This window comes from Staurois parvus, unplaced genomic scaffold, assembly GCF_062004578.1.
Source record: "Staurois parvus isolate SC_StPar_1 unplaced genomic scaffold, SC_StPar_1.0 ptg000095l, whole genome shotgun sequence".
NCBI lineage: Eukaryota > Metazoa > Chordata > Amphibia > Anura > Ranidae > Staurois > Staurois parvus.
The window spans coordinates 36,507-54,283 of record NW_028317891.1 but is presented as its reverse complement, the minus strand read 5'-3'; the positions used below and the strand labels follow the sequence as shown (position 1 = coordinate 54,283).

Genomic DNA, 17,777 nt, shown 5'->3' with positions numbered 1-17,777 from the left:
AAAATGGAGTCAAAGTGGATATATGTTTTACAAACCCAAGCCCCCAAAGGGTTAAATGTTGAATTTGATCTTAACTGTTTCATTAGTGATTTTTAATTGCTTTATTTTGTATTGATATATGTGGATAGGTACATCCCTCATGGGCATACTGTGTCAATCTGGTAACTCGGTTTTTCTCTGATTTTACCGCCATGCGTTTACGCGGTTTTAATTTAGAGACACAATTCTATTTTTTATATATTTTATATTAATAAAATTGTCACTTCATGTATTTTTTAATTATATTACATATTTTTTAAATAAAACTTTTATGACATGTACATTTGGTCTATCATCAAGGAATAGCAGCATCACATACCAAGTTAAAGAGCAGATGGAGTAAACTTATTATCAATAGAGATATTGGTATAGGTTATATATGACCATAATATGGACAGTTTATTGGTATGAATACGATTAATAATATCCTAGTGGTTATTTTTACCAGTTACATTGTATTGCGGCAGTGGATTAAGTAAATAGAGGTGCTAATAATAGCATAGAAATGGGTGACTATGAAAAAATGGCTGCGGTACAATGTCCCATAATATCGCGACTTCAACAAAATGGCCGCGATGACTGACATAATTACCAACCAATGGACAATAAGATCCCGCTATAAGTACCAGGGGACCATGACACTATCCTGACGAAGCTACGAGGGGCGTGGCGTAACGCGTAGATGTGACGTAGTGACGTGGTGACGCACTTCCGGGTTGGCGCCATTTTGCTACACCAGAGTGCCTCAGTACACCCATGAGAGGTGTCACAAGTGAAATTTCGTCTGCTGAAATGTGAGTTGCAACTTGGCGGTTTTAAACGGAATAAACGTGATATACAGTTTTGCACTATGGAGGATCTTTGTGTTTTTGTTTCATGATTGTCACCATCCCATGAGCTTTTGAGTACATGCACAGCGGTACCTATTCAGGGGGAATAGCAGATGGTGAAGGAGAGAGCATTGGAGAGTGAAGAGTGTCTTGCACCTGGAGAAAACGCATAGGGTCAAGGTGTGACCCGTAAGGCTATTTGGCCCCTGTGGGTCGCAGGGGGAAGGTGAGCGGGCATGCTAGCCATACAAGGATTGTCACCTACCACTTTGCATGAGCACAGGAGCATGTGTGTCCTCTAAAACGTGTTTATGCATCTATATCTACTGTGGACTGCATTTTTTGCCTTTACCGTCTATAAACAGCAATTATATGTTATAGAGGGAATCACTGTGGGCCGAGATTGTGCTGTTTGACACAGAATTCACTATTTTCTCACGGTTGAAACCCACCTTATTGTTAATTATATCAGCGCTGCATCAATATTGATTATTTACATTCTCCATACATTACATCAGCAGCTCCACGCTCAATATTGGGGGTCATTCTCCATACATTACATCAACATCTCCACGCTCTATATTGGGGGTCATTCTCCATACATTACATCAGCAGCTCCACGCTCTATATTGGGGGTCATTCTCCATACATCAGCAGCTCCACGCTCTATATTGGGGGTCATTCTCTATACATTACATCAGCAGCTCCACGCTCTATATTGGGGGGTCATTCTCCATACATTACATCAACATCTCCACGCTCTATATTGGGGGTCATTCTCCATACATTACATCAGCAGCTCCACGCTCAATATTGGGGGTCATTCTCCATACATTACATCAACATCTCCACGCTCTATATTGGGGGTCATTCTCCATACATTACATCAGCAGCTCCACGCTCTATATTGGGGGTCATTCTCCATACATCAGCAGCTCCACGCTCTATATTGGGGGTCATTCTCTATACATTACATCAGCAGCTCCACGCTCTATATTGGGGGGTCATTCTCCATACATTACATCAACATCTCCACGCTCTATATTGGGGGTCATTCTCTATACATTACATCAGCAGCTCCACGCTCTATATTGGGGGTCATTCTCCATACATTACATCAACAGCTCCACGCTCTATATTGGGGGTCATTCTCTATACATTACATCAGCAGCTCCACGCTCTATATTGGGGGGTCATTCTCCATACATTACATCAACATCTCCACGCTCTATATTGGGGGTCATTCTCTATACATTACATCAGCAGCTCCATGCTCTATATTGGGGGTCATTCTCCATACATTACATCAACATCTCCACGCTCTATATTGGGGGTCATTCTCCATACATCAGCAGCTCCACGCTCTATATTGGGGGTCATTCTCTATACATTACATCAACAGCTCCACGCTCTATATTGGGGGTCATTCTCTATACATTACATCAGCAGCTCCACGCTCTATATTGGGGGTCATTCTCCATACATTACATCAGCAGCTCCACACTCTATATTGGGGGTCATTCTCCATACATTACATCAACATCTCCACGCTCTATATTGGGGGTCATTCTCCATACATTACATCAGCAGCTCCACACTCTATATTGGGGGTCATTCTCCATACATTACATCAGCAGCTCCACGCTCTATATTGGGGGTCATTCTCCATACATTACATCAGCAGCTCCACACTCTATATTGGGGGTCATTCTCCATACATTACATCAACATCTCCACGCTCTATATTGGGGGTCATTCTCTATACATTACATCAGCAGCTCCATGCTCTATATTGGGGGTCATTCTCTATACATTACATAAGCAGCTCCACGCTCTATATTGGGGGTCATTCTCCATACATTACATCAGCAGCTCCACGCTCTATATTGGGGGGGTCATTCTCCATACATTACATCAACATCTCCACGCTCTATATTGGGGGTCATTCTCTATACATTACATCAGCAGCTCCACGCTCTATATTGGGGGTCATTCTCCATACATTACATCAACATCTCAACGCTCAGTCCCACCATAGACTTCTAAAAAGCAGCTTCTATTTACTAACAGGAACAATAGATTTCACCAACGCTCTGCAGAACTTGCTCTGTAAAAATGGAGGCTGCCGGTTTCCTTCTCAAAATTCCAGTTGCCTGGCTGTCTTGCCGTCCCTCTGACTTCAATGAGTAATGACCCGGAACAAGTATGCCAATAATAGGGTGGTACGCACCAGAATGCAGTGCGAGAAATGTGTGTTCCATGCAGCTTTCACATGCTGTGTTCAAAACACACTACTTTTGTGATCTGCTGCAGGGGCCAATACGTTGATAACATCACCCCAAACACTGCTTTTGCAGGCAGCAGATCACATGGTACCACAGTAGTGCATGCACTATTTGCTGTGCAGTTCAAAGCGATCTACCGCCCATTCAAATAAATGAGCTGCAAAATCTACATAATAGGGAATCCGATAGAGACCCTCATAATATTGGAACATTATGGAGACCCCAATTATAATGGAACATGGTGGTGATCTTTATAATAATACAACCTGATGGAGAACCCCACCTTACTGGAACCTGGAGGAGACCCTCATATCACTAGAACCTGGAGGAGACCCTCATATCACTAGAACCTGGAGGAGACCCTCATATCACTAGAACTTGGAGGAGACCCTCATATCACTGGAACATGGAGGTGAACCTCATTTTACTAGAACCTGGAGGAGACCCTCATATTACTGGAACCTGGAGGAGACCCTCATATCACTAGAACCTGGAGGAGACCCTCATATCACTGGAACATGGAGGGGACCCTAATATTACTAGAACATGGAGGAGACCCTCATATTACTGGAACCTGGAGGAGACCCTCATATTACTGGAACCTGGAGTAGGCCCTCATATTACTGGAACCTGGAGGGGACCCTCATATTACTAGAACATGGAGGAGACCCTCATATTACTGGAACACGGAGGAGACCCTCATATTACTGGAACCTGGAGGAGACCCTTATATTACTGGAACACAGAGGAGACCCTCATATTACTGGAACCTGGAGGAGACCCTCATATTACTGGAACCTGGAGTAGGCCCTCATATTACTGGAACCTGGAGGGGACCCTAATATTACTAGAACATGGAGGAGACCCTCATATTACTGGAACCTGGAGGAGACCCTCATATTACTGGAACCTGGAGTAGGCCCTCATATTACTGGAACCTGGAGGAGACCCTCATATTACTGGAACCTGGAGGGGACCCTCATATTACTAGAACATGGAGTAGACCCTGATATTACTGGAACCAGGAGGAGACCCTCATATTACTGGAACCTGGAGGAGACCCTCATATTACTGGAACCTGATATCGATCCCTATAATATTGAACCCTGAAGGAGACCCTCATTGTAATGCATTCTGTATATACGCACACACGGAGCCCTGTGATAGACACCACACTGTGCATTTGTTGGCGTTTATCGCTGTATCCTCTGCAGGGACTGTTGGGTTGCTGCACAATAAACAGACATAGGCCCCTCCCACATCAGTGCACGTGAATGCACATTTTGGTGCTTTTTTCTGTGCATTTTGCATGACCTGCATAGGGCAGCCCATTCCTTTGAAATGTTGCGCTACATGTGAAAATGCACATCTTTGCGGGCATTGGACTTTTGCATTTTTTATCGCGCGTCTGCTGGCTGCATTTGGGCTGCCATTAACAATGAGTGGCACCATGAACGCCATGCGCGTTATTTGCACGTTCCCGGAGCGCACAGATGTGAATGAAGTCTCAACGATGTAGATAAACAAATGCAAAACATTCTATAGATGAACATGACCTTCCCGGAGGTCTCCATCCTCATTATACGTCTTCCAGTCTGGGGGATTCCTATCACAGCTGCTGCAGGAATCTGTAAACCACGCCCACATGGCCACACCCACTTCTCGCTGCACTGCGCTATACGCACCACATTCTGCCCCGTTAAGGGTTGTCCTTCTTTGTCAAGTATGAAGTTGGGAGGTGTTGTGGGGACCCTCCTGATAGTGGACTCTGACGGAGACCCTCATAATACTGACACCTGATGAAGACCCTCATAATAGTGGACTCTGATGGAGACCCTCATAATACTGGAAGCTGATGGAGACCCTCATAATACTGGAACCTGACGGAGACCCTCATAATAACAGAACCTGACAGAGACCCTCATAATACTGGAACCTGACGGAGACCCTCGTAATACTGGAACCTGACGAAGACCCTCATAATAGTGGACTCTGATGGAGACCCTCGTAATAACAGAACCTGATGGTGACCCTCACAAAACTGGAACCTGACAGAGATCCTCACAATACTGGAACCGGACAAAGACCCTCATAATAGTGGACTCTGATGGAGACCCTCATAATAACAGAACCTGATGGAGACCATCATAATAGTGGACTCTGATGGAGACCCCCTTTTATAATAGAACCTGATGGGAACCCTCGGCCTGTTCTGTAGCCCCTCATGGAATGCCAGCATGGGTTGTATTACTTGGTACGGAAGGAGCTGTCTTCCCCTCAGAAGGTGTCACCAGGACAAGAAGTGAAGTGAAATCTCACAAATGGTAATAAACACACGGAGGGGGCTCTCCAGTACATCCAATACTGGAAATAAATACTGTGAGGTCCAGGGGAGGGGCGGGGGAGGCACAAGATATGTAAGGGGGGGTGTCACAGGGCATGTATGGGGTACGGGGGGGTGTAACATGTATGTTGTATGGGTGGGTCAAAGGACATGTATGGAGTGTGGGGGGGTCACAGGACATGTATGGGTGTGGAGGGGAGTTCACAGGACATCTATGGGGTGTGGGGGGGAGGTCACAGGACATCTATGGGGGGGGGAAGGGGGGGTGTAGGCCAGACCCTCTGTGGGTGATATGAGGACGGATCTCTGTGGTCTAACCTCCCTCCTCCATGGAGCCTGAGAAGCTCACCAAGGGCCCCTCTCCGGGTCTAAGGGCCACACTGGGCCCTCGAGTATCTCCCCATCTGCTCTATAAAGGCCATGTACATCCAGGTACAGAGTGGACTACAGCTCCCAGCATCCCCGGGGTGGCCTGCACTCCGTCTCCATAGTGACCGGACCTCACCGTACAGCAGGCCGTGGGCTCGGCAGAGACGTATTGGGAGGGGGAGGAGCTCCAGGAGGAGTCCGAGGACAGGCTGTACACCGGAGAGGGGACCAGACACCGGGCATTTCCTCTCTCTTCCTCTGTGTAACCGGCAAGGTAAGAATGTCCCTTACATTGGTGGTCAGTGGGAAGAATGTCCCTTACATTGGTGTCAGTGGGAAGAATGTCCCTTACATTGGTGATCAGTGGGAAGAATGTCCCTTACATTGGTGTCAGTGGGAAGAATGTCCCTTACATTGGTGATCAGTGGGAAGAATGCTCCTTACATTGGTGATCAGTGGGAAGAATGTCCCTTACATTGGTGTCAGTGGGAAGAATGTCTCTTACATTGGTGTCAGTGGGAAGAATGCTCCTTACATTGGTGATCAGTGGGAAGAATGCTCCTTACGTTGGTGTCAATGGGAAGAATGTCCCTTACATTGGAGGTCAGTGGGAAGAATGTTCCTTACATTGGTGTCAGTGGAAAGAACGCTCCTTACATTGGTGGTCAGTGGGAAGAATGTTCCTTACATTGGTGATTAGTGGGAAGAATGCCCCTTACATTGGTGTCAGTGGGAAGAATGCTCTTAACAATGGTGTCAGTGGGAAATATGTCCCATACTTGGTGTCAATGAGAGGAATGCCCCTTATATCTGTGTCACTGAGAAAAATGTCCATTACATGGGTGTTAGTGGGAATAATTCTCCTTACATTGGTGTCAGTGGGAAGAATGTCCCTTACATTGGTGGTCAGTGGGAAGAATGCCCCTTACATTGGTGTCAGTGGGAAGAATGTTCCTTACATTGGTGTCAGTGGGAAGAATGTTCCTTACATTGGTGTCAGTGGGAAGAATGTCCCTTATATTGGTGATCAGTGGGAAGAATGCTCCTTACATTAGTGATCAGTGGGAAGAATGCCCCTTACATTGGTGTCAGTGGGAAGAATGTCCCTTACATTGGTGGTCAGTGGGAAGAATGCCCCTTACATTGGTGTCAGTGGGAAGAATGTTCCTTACATTGGTGTCAGTGGGAAGAATGTTCCTTACATTGGTGTCAGTGGGAAGAATGTCCCTTATATTGGTGATCAGTGGGAAGAATGCTCCTTACATTAGTGATCAGTGGGAAGAATGCCCCTTACATTGGTGTCAGTGGGAAGAATGTTCCTTACATTGGGGGTCAGTGGGAAGAATGTCCCTTACATTGGTGATCAGTGGGAAGAATGCTCCTTACATTGGTGTCAGTGGGAATAATGCTTCTTACATTGGTGTCAGTGGGAATAATGCTCCTTACATTGGTGTCAGTGGGAAGAATGCTCCTTACATTGTTGTCAGTGGGAAGAATGTCCCTTACATTGGTGATCAGTGGGAAGAATGCTCCTTACGTTGGTGTCAGTGGGAAGAATGTCCCTTACATTGGTGTCAGTGAGAATGTCCCTTACATTGGTGGTAAGTGGGAAGAATGCTCCTTACATTGGTGTCAGTGGGAAGAATGTCCCTTATGTTGGTGTCAGTGGAAAGAACGCTCCTTACATTGGTGGTCAGTGGGAAGAATGCCCCTTACATTGGTGTCAGTGGGAAGAATGCTCTTAACAATGGTGTCAGTGGGAAATATGTCCCATACATTGGTGTCAATGGGAGGAATGCCCCTTATATCTGTGTCACTGAGAAAAATGTCCATTACATGGGTGTTAGTGGGAATAATTCTCCTTACATTGGTGTCAGTGGGAAGAATGTTCCTTACATTGGTGTCAGTGGGAAGAATGCTCCTTACATTGGTGGTCAGTGGGAAGAATGTCCCTTACATTGGGGGTCAGTGGGAAGAATGCTCCTTACATTGGTGTCAGTGGGAAGAATGCTCCTTACATTGGTGTCAGTGGGAAGAATGTCCCTTACATTGGTGATCGTGGGAAGAATGTCCCTTACATTGGTGATCAGTGGGAAGAATGCCCCTTACATTGGTGTCAGTGGGAAGAATGTCCCTTACATTGGTGATCAGTGGGAAGAATGTCCCTTACATTGGTGATCAGTGGGAAGAATGTCCCTTACATTGGTGATCAGTGGGAAGAATGCTCCTTACATTGGTGTCAGTGGGAAGAATGCTCCTTACATTGGTGTCAGTGGGAAGAATGCTCCTTACATTGGTGATCAGTGGGAAGAATGTCCCTTACATTGGTGATCAGTGGGAAGGATGTCCCTTACATTGGAGGTCAGTGGGAAGAATGTCCCTTACATTGGTGATCAGTGGGAAGAATGTCCCTTACATTGGTGTCAGTGGGAGGAATGTCCCTTACATTGGTGTCAGTGGGAGGAATGTCCCTTACATTGGTGTCAGTGGGAAGAATGTCCCTTACATTGGTGATCAGTGGGAAGAATGCCCCTTACATTGGTGTCAGTGGGAAGAATGCCCCTTAATTTGGTGTTAGTAGGAGGAATGCCTCTTACGTTGGTGTCAGTGGGAAGAGGACCATTCTGAAATTTCAGACAAATGGACTCGCCTGCTGCATCATTTCTTCACTTTAATTTTTGGGGTGTCTTTGAATTCAGTCCTCTGTAGGTCGGTCATTTTCATTTCCATCAAACGATGGGGCGTCCTTACATTCCCAACACATCACCCCGTCCATGTCAGTATAGAGATCCAGCAGGAGATTCCTCCCCATTGAGATCTGATGGGTTTTCAGAGTCTTCCTGACATTATTTGGAGCCGTGTACATTCTTCAATCGCCATAAAGGATATAAACCCGCTAATGTGCAGCAAAATGCCTTTGTCTACCCAGATATTACTTTGTAAATGTTGCAGTGACACCATCGCTGTGCTGTACATGGTGGGTGCAGAGAGCAGAGCTGTGGGAGGGGGCCAGGGGAATCCTTGGGCTGCTGGACTGGGCTGTATAGGCACCCTCCCACAGCTCTGCTCTCTGCAGCCGCCATCTACAGCGCAGCGATGGTGTCACTGCAACATTTACAAAGTAATATCTGGGCATTTTGGTGCAGATCATCAACTCATCACCCATGGAGGGAAGTGCAGTGGGGATGGGGAGAGTGGATGGCGTTCTCCTGTTTGTTTGTGAGCTTACACTTTAAATTTGGGCTGCATGTGTGGGAATGGGGGAGAGGCCCCCCCGGAAACGCTCACTGTCTGCATTTGGGGCCACTCATCTGCACCCCTGTCCATCTAAAAGTGGTTGTAACCCTTCCAGATACCCAGTGTGTACTTGTCTCAGTCCAGAGCACTAAGTGTCATTTCTGTCTGCTGCCTCCTTCCTGTGATATCAACTTGAGTCACAGGTTTTCCTGACCCCAATAGAAAGGTGACAGGGGAGGGAGCTCCAGCACACAGCCTGTGATTGACGGCCTCAGCTCTGTTCCTGTATGCCCTCCCCTTTCCTCTACTCCCCTTCCCTTTCCTCCCTTCCAATCACCTCTTGCTGAGCTCTACAGAGTGTAACATCAGCCTCCACCCCCCGCTTTCTTAAAACTCAGACAAGCTGTATAAATTACGTACTTTGATTAGATGTAGAGAGGAGATGACTGCAGATAAGCAGGTACAACTTTGGTCCATATATATTTGGACATAGGCACAATTTTAGTTTTTTTTCAGGTATCTACCGAAACATTCCAGCTCTAGTTCTATAATGGATATGGGCAGACAGTACACACTCTCAGGTGTAATTTGAGGGTATGTACATCCAAATTGGAGGAAGGGTTTAGGAATTACAGCTCTTAAGAGTAGCCATCCCCCCTTTTTCAAGGGTCCAAAAGTAATTGGACAAGTGAATCAAAAGCTGTTTCATGGCCAGGTGTGGGCTACTCCATTATTTCTTCATCAATTAAGCAGGAAACAGGTCTGGAGTTGATTGTAAGTGCGGGATTTGCATTTGGAATCTATTGCTGTGAACCGACATCATGTGTTCAAAGGAGCCGTCCATGCAAGTGAAACCGGCCATTGGAAGGCTTCAAAAATCAACCTCCCTACTGGTCTGATTATGTCCATGTTTCTGTGCTCAAAGTGGTACATTTTTCCCTGGGGATGGGGACCCCAATCCCCAAAAAGCGTCAACTCCCTTTGTAAACGGTCTCTGTTGGCATTTCCTCCAATTCCCTCACACCTTTGGGTAGATGTTGGCAATCTTGTATTGCAGGGAACACGTCTGTTTCCCTCACTGATGACTCATCTTTGCAGCATAATAAAAGGAGAAGACCTCTCCAAACCAGAACCAGATATGAATGTGGAGACCTACACTATATAACCAAAAGTATTGGCTCCGCCCTCCAAATCATGTGATTCAAGTGTTCCAATCCCCTCCATGGACACAGGTGTATACAATCAAGCCCCTAGGCATGCAGACTGCTTCTACAAACATTGGTGAAAGAATGGGTCGCTCTCAGGAGCTCAGTGACTCCAAGCGTGGTCCCGTGATAGGTGGCCCCCTGGGCAATAAGTCCATCCGTGACATTTCCTGGCTACTAAATATTCCACGCTCAACTGTTAGTGGGATTATAACAAAGTGGAAGCAACTGGGAACAACAGCAACTCAGCCACCAAGTGGTAGGCCACGTCACATGACAGGGCGGGGTCAGCGCATGCTGAAGTGCACAGTGCGCAGAAGTCACCAACTGTCTGCAGAGTCAATAGCTAAAGACCTCCAAACTTTGTGTGGCCTTCAGATGAGCCCAACAACAGTGTGTAGAGAGCTTCATGGAATGGGTTTCCATGGCCGAGCAGCTGCATCCAAGCCTTCCATCACCAAGTGCAGTGCAAAGCGTCGGATGCCGTGGTGTAAAGCATGCCGCCACTGGACTCTAGAGCAGTGGAGATGTGTTCTCTGGAGTGACCAACCTTCTCTGTCTGGCAATCCAATGGACGTGTCTGGGTTTGGCGGTTGCCAGGAGAACGGTACTTGCCTGACTGCATTGTGCCAAGTGTAAAGTTTGGTGGAGGGGGGATTATGGTGTGGGGTTGTTTTTCAGGAGTTGGGCTTGGCCCCCTAGTTCCAGTGAAGGGAACTCTTAAGGCGTCAGCATACCAAGACATTTTGGACAATTTCATGCTCCCAACTTTGTGGGAGGAGTTTGGGGATGGCCCCTTCCTGTTCTAACATGACTGCCCACCAGTGCACAAAGCAAGGTCCATAAAGACATGGAGGAGCCAGTTTGGGGTGGAGGAACTTGACTGTCCTGCACAGAGTCCTGACCTCAACCCCATAGAACACCTTTGGGATGAATTAGAGCGGAGACTGCGAGCCAGGCCTCCTCCCCCGACATCAGTGCCTGACCTGACAAATGTGCTTCTGGAAGAATGGTCCAACCTTCCCATAGACACCCTCCTAAACCTTGTGGACGGCCTTCCCAGAGGAGTTGAAGCTGTTATAGCTGTAAAGGGCGGGGCCAACTCAATATTGAACCCTACGGACTAAGACTGGGGGGCCAATAAAGGTCATGTGTGTGGAAAGGGCGGGGCCAACTCAATATTGAACCCTACGGACTAAGACTGGGGGGCCAATAAAGGTCATGTGTGTGGAAAGGGCGGGGCCAACTCAATATTGAACCCTACGGACTAAGACTGGGGGGCCAATAAAGGTCATGTGCGTGGAAAGGGCGGGGCCAACTCAATATTGAACCCTACGGACTAAGACTGGGGGGCCAATAAAGGTCATGTGCGTGGAAAGGGCGGGGCCAACTCAATATTGAACCCTACGGACTAAGACTGGGGGGCCAATAAAGGTCATGTGCGTGGAAAGGGCGGGGCCAACTCAATATTGAACCCTACGGACTAAGACTGGGGGGCCAATAAAGGTCATGTGCGTGGAAAGGGCGGGGCCAACTCAATATTGAACCCTACGGACTAAGACTGGGGGGCCATTAAAGGTCGTGTGTGGAAAGGCCGGCGGCCCGATACTTTTGGCAGTATAGTGTATTATGGAAGTGTGTGGGGAAATAATGGACGAGATGCTTCACAATACAGAAAATACATCCTTTAATTTAAATATCAAGATCACTAGTTAAAAATCCCTTCTATACATAGAGGAGGAGGACAGACAGTACATTGTAACAGTGTGCAAACCCTGAGACTATTCACAAACTCTTGCGGAGTCCCATTTACCTGCCAGGCGGTTGAGAGATGACCGGGGAGGGGGAGGGGGGGGTGTACACTATGAGCTCCGCCAGTCTGGAGAAAATCTGAGATTTTAGCAGCAAGGGGAACCCCTCTTAAAGTGGACCGTTCCTTCTGAACATCGGTCATTCCCATCCTTTGGCTTCAATACGTCCAAGTCACTGACCTGAGTTAGAACATTCACATGCTCAGCGACTTGAAAAATAGTAAAGCCAGAGACAGCCAGGGAAGAAGTATTTTCAGAAGGAAGTCAGTAATAACACGCCCAGCATTCCTCCATTGGTTTTCATCTAAACCATCTTCAAATTCGGGAGGAGATCAGCTGAAGGTCATAACAAGGGGTCAGCGCTCTCACCATCCCATTTTACAATGAATTCTGCTGGAGAAGTGAGACTCCTTTGCTTTGTAAACGGGCACAGAGTGGAGCTAAAGACACTGGTGGCCTGTCCCTGAGAGCTCCCAAGTGCCACAATAGTTCACCCATAAGTGAAATCATCGAGGAACCCGTCACCCGTACTTTATTTCTCCAGTTTTGGGTAATGACCCCATGCTTTGTAACCAAGACCACCATGGTGTCCCCTGGAAGCATTGTTTTCTATTTCCACTAAAATTTTGTTCATCTAGACATGATTAGAATCAGGAGGTGGTGGTTTGCCGTGGCGGAGGACAAGTCTTCACCAGCTTGTGGCTCCCTGGTGGTTGATGAGTACAGCCAGCCCACACACATGGAAATCTGATCATTTGAACCCAAGTTCGATGAGGTTTTCCATCGTTTTCTCTACGGCAGCTTGATTGGGTTTCTGGTTCGACCAATTGCTATTCTTTATTTAAATCCAAAAAACTGATCAACGTTTGCCTTACGGTCAACTTTCCTAAACCCTTAAGAGGATCTTCATGCTGGAGGCCTTTTCTGGGCTTCCTCATGATGTGACCACAGTGATTGGCCATCACATTGATTGGTCTGTTCTGTTGGCTCTTGCCTGTAAACGGTGACAGTGCAGTCACAATGCTTGGGGGGGGGGGGGGGGCACAACCGAGGGTGTCCACAGCAATTTCAGTGGTGTACATATATGTGGTGGCACAGCACAGGGCCCACCACCTATCATTCCCCCAACCTATACACCTCTGGCTACTGTTTGGAGCCTAACTCCAGGTTTGCCATCACTTTGTTCTGGCCAAGCTGGCCCATATGAATCATTTACTTTACTAATACATGCTCCTCCTGTCTGCGCTGTATAAACTGTATGTAGCATCAGCTACAGCAGTGGTCTCCAACCTGGGGCCCTGGGGCAGTTGCAGCCCTTTATCTGGCTCTTGGGACACTATTCCTCCCACGGACACCAATGATGGGGCACCATTCCTTCTACTGATACCATTGATGGGGCACTATTCCCCCCACTGACACCAATGATGGGGCACTATTCCACTGACACCAATGATGGGACACCATTCCTTCTACTGATACCATTGATGGGGCACTTTTCCACTGACACCAATGATGGGACACTATTCCTCCAACTACCACCAATGATGGGGCACTATTCCTCCCACTGATACCAATGATGGGGCACTATTCCACTGACACCAATGATGGGACACTATTCCTCCAACTGCCACCAATGATGGGACACTATTCCTCCCACTGATACCAATGATGGGACACTATTCCTCTCACTGACACCAATGATGGGGCACTATTCCTCCCACTGATATCAATGATGGGGCACTATTCCTCCCACTGACACCAATGATGGGGGCACCATTCCTTAAATGAAACCATTGATGGGGCACTATTCCACTGACACCAATGATGATTCCTCCAACTGCTACCAATGATGGGGGCATCATTCCTTCAACTGATACCATTGATAAAGCACTATTCCTTCCACTGACACCAATGATGGGGCACTATTCCTCCAACTGCCACCAATGATGGGGGCACCATTCCTTCTACTGATACCATTGATGGGGCATTATTCCACTGACACCAATGATGGGACACTATTCCTCCAACTGCCACCAATGATGGGGACACCATTCCTTCTACTGATACCATTGATAAAGCACTATTCCTCCCACTGACACCAATGATGGGACATTATTCCTCCAACTGCCACCAATGATGGGACACTAATCCTCCAACTGCCACCAATGATGGGGGCATCTTTCCTTCCACTGATACCATTAATAAGGCACTATTCCTCCCACTGACACCAATGATGGGGGCATCTTTCCTCCCACTGACACCAATGATGTGGGCACCATTCCTTCTACTGATACAATTCATGGGGCACTATTCCTCTAACTGACACCAATGATGGGACACTATTCCTCAAACTGCCACCGATGAGGGGGGCACCATTCCTTCCACAGATACCATTGATGGGGTATTGTTTTCTTCCACTGGCCACAGTCCAGCCCCCCTAAAGCCTGAGAAACAGTAAACTGTCCCTTTGTTTAGAGAGTATAGAGACCCCCGAGCCATAGTATACAGCGCCGTGTTCTGGAAGGGGTACAGGGACTTCCTGTCTTCTGCTGGGAACTAAAAGTTGGGCTGAGCGCTGCAAGCTGTGTATTTTTACAATGAATATATGTCTTCTTCTGATTGGCCAAGGTGGGGATCTTACGTCATCCGCCTGCCTCTCCACTTCAGCCAATCAGAGGAACCCTTGTGTTCATTCATAAAAATACACAACTTGCCGCACTCAGCCCGTCTTGATTTTGTTTCGGCAGCAGATGAGAAGTCCCCGACCTACTGCCGCAACACAGCGCTGTGATATTGTAGCCGATGATATACACAGTGCTGACAGCGGGAGCATGCAGTAGTAAAGGACATGCTTTGTTTGGGCTAACTTGGCCCGAATGAACCATTTAAGTTGCTAGCCAAGCTGGCCCAAACGAACGATTAAAAGCTGGAGTGAGGCTTTAAATTGTTGCCACCACATGTAGCAGCGAAAGGGTGGGCCAATGCACTGCAAGTATGCGTCACCAGGCAGGCCATGTTCCAGGGTTCGAGAGGGACCAAACACAACGCTGGGTTCCCACCAACCGTTCGTAGCCGGCAGGACCAGCTTATGATCACGTGACCACTGTGACAGCCAATCACAGCAGTCACGTGACCACCAATCCTTCCCACCACCCCGCAGACCCTATTAAAGGAGATGCCGAGGTTGGGCGGGAACGGGTTAAGGAGATCACGGGAAGTTTCCTTCATTCTTCCAATAACGCATGATTGTAATAAATGATCAACATCTGGCTGACAGTGGGTGAAATGATCTGGAAAACGCTGCCGTGTGTGGCCGAATCTCCGATGCGTACCCCAGATCCAAAACGTAAAAACGATCCATCTTTTATCCTTCCCCCTCCCCCCGCGCATGCGGAAAACCTAAACATTAGGTCCCATCTAGACTACTGCGTCGCGCTAATGCGCGTGCCAAGTTGCGCGTCAACGTGCGTTGAAATGAATGGGCTTCCAGAAGGCCCAAACATCCCAAAAATCGATCATGAGCTAAATTTTATAATGCAGTCGAGCCGCCTTAGTGCGCTGTGCTGCCATTGAGAATGAATTACTCCACAATGCATGTATTGTGTGTTACAACGCAACGCAGTAGTCTAAACGGGCCGTCACCATCTCTGCCAATTCTTACTATTTGTTGCTGCCATCAACTCTTGTGTTGGCTACGCACAGGCAGCCAATCAGAAGCCCTGGCTTCACACAGACCCCACCCCCCAGGCAACTAAGACACGGAGCCGGAACATTTTCAGGTTACGGGACGGGGGGTGGGGGGGGGTTGGAAAATTGTAACATTGTTTTCCAGGTTGGTCTTCACTTCAGACGTTGGGCATAATGAAAACTCTTCCTACAAAAAGTCATTTTACATCAAACGGAGGGCTGGAAATCCACGCCGGCACACGCCAAGACACGCCAAGACACGCTGAGACACACGTCGGCACATGCTGAGACACACGCCAAGACACACGCACTCTTCTAGCAGCTTCATGGAAAACGGACCGCCTCGCTGTAAAGTCCGGACATTGTGCTCCGCCGGAGGAGTTAGAAATGATCCTGGATGTATTCCGCCAACTGCCGCTGTCAGGAGGAGGGTGTCAGACTGCCGCTGTCAGGAGGAGGGTGTCAGACTGCCGCTGTCAGGAGGAGGGTGTCAGACTGCCGCTGTCAGGAGGAGGGTGTCAGACTGCCGCCATCACTCCTGAAAAGGCCGGCTCGTCCTACGGATGGCGGTCCCGGCTAACTCCCAGAATCCCCTTCACCTTTTGTCTTGTTCATGAGGTCGAAGCTCTTCTGGAGGAGGAGGAGGGAATTTTTTAGCTGGAAGAGAAAACAGAGAAGTTGATGAATTTACCTGAAACTACAGCCGTTCTAAAGTTCTCATTTCTCAGCCAGACGACGTCCAGCCCAGTGGCGGTGAACTTTTTTGGAAATCGCCAAAGGGCCACACATAAAATTTAGCGAATATTCATTATCAGAGACTACAGACATGGTACGAGAAATGGTCAGAGACTGCAGACATGGTACAGGAGATGGTCAGAGACTGCAGACATGATACAGGAGATGGTCAGAGACTGCAGACATGATACAGGAGATGGTCAGAGACTGCAGACATGATACAGGAGATGGTCAGAGACTGCAGACATGATACAGGAGATGGTCAGAGACTGCAGACATGGTACAGGAGATGGTCAGAGAGGGCAGACATGGTACAGGAGATGGTCAGAGACTGCAGACATGGTACAGGAGATGGTCAGAGACTGCAGACATGGTACAGGAGATGGTCAGAGACTGCAGACATAGTACAGGAGATGGTCAGAGACTGCAGATATGATACAGGAGATGGTCAGAGACTGCAGACATGGTACAGGAGATGGTCAGAGACTGCAGATATGATACAGGAGATGGTCAGAGACTGCAGACATGGTACAGGAGACGGTCAGAGACTGCAGACATGGTACAGGAGACGGTCAGAGACTGCAGACATGGTACAGGAGACGGTCAGAGACTGCAGACATGGTACAGGAGACGGTCAGAGACTGAACATGCTACAGGAAACAGTAGAAATCACAACTATAACAGGGCAATAAGGGAACAGATTAGTGTCTGAAGGTCAGCCCGACGGTCCTTGGCCCGCCCCTTTTATTCATTGGATTTCAGTTGTTTCAATCACGGAGGCTCAGCATCACATACAGGCGTTACTCAGGGTGATCTGCATACAAATACAGCCTGCCTAGGAACTCCCACTCCTCCACACTGACACCCACCAACCAAGGCATTTTGAGATTTGTGCAACTCCCCCTCAAGAGCCACCCTACTGCTTACATCAGGACTGAGAGCTCTTTAGAGGAGTACAGAGGCAGAGTCCTGTGATGTTCTCAGGAAGCCATGTACAGCATTCCCCTGCTAGCCCCTCCCACCCACTATAATCTGCCTGCATTGCATAGAGAAGCACAGAGACTCCCTGATGATCTCACTTTGTGTAATATAAGATACAGTGAGAAACAGAAGTATTTGAACACCCTGTGATTTTGCAAGTTCTCCCACTTAGAGTGGGAATGCATCTACAATGTGAATTTCAGACCCCTCCATGATTTCTGAGAGAGAATTAAAAAAACACAATTCAGGAGATC

The 17,777-nt window shown here is 47.7% G+C and overlaps 1 protein-coding gene across 1 annotated transcript in view; it reads right to left on the bottom strand.

The window, feature by feature from the left end:
- Positions 1-11,979: 11,979 nt before the first annotated feature.
- LOC149468033 (protein Aster-C-like) overlaps positions 11,980-17,777 on the bottom strand; it is a 41,942-nt gene continuing 36,144 nt past the window's right edge. Inside the window, exon 10 of the mRNA XM_089670754.1 lies at positions 11,980-16,464. Coding sequence (XP_089526880.1) covers positions 16,384-16,464 — 81 coding nt within the window. The 3' untranslated portion in view covers positions 11,980-16,383. The remainder of the gene's footprint in view (positions 16,465-17,777) is intronic.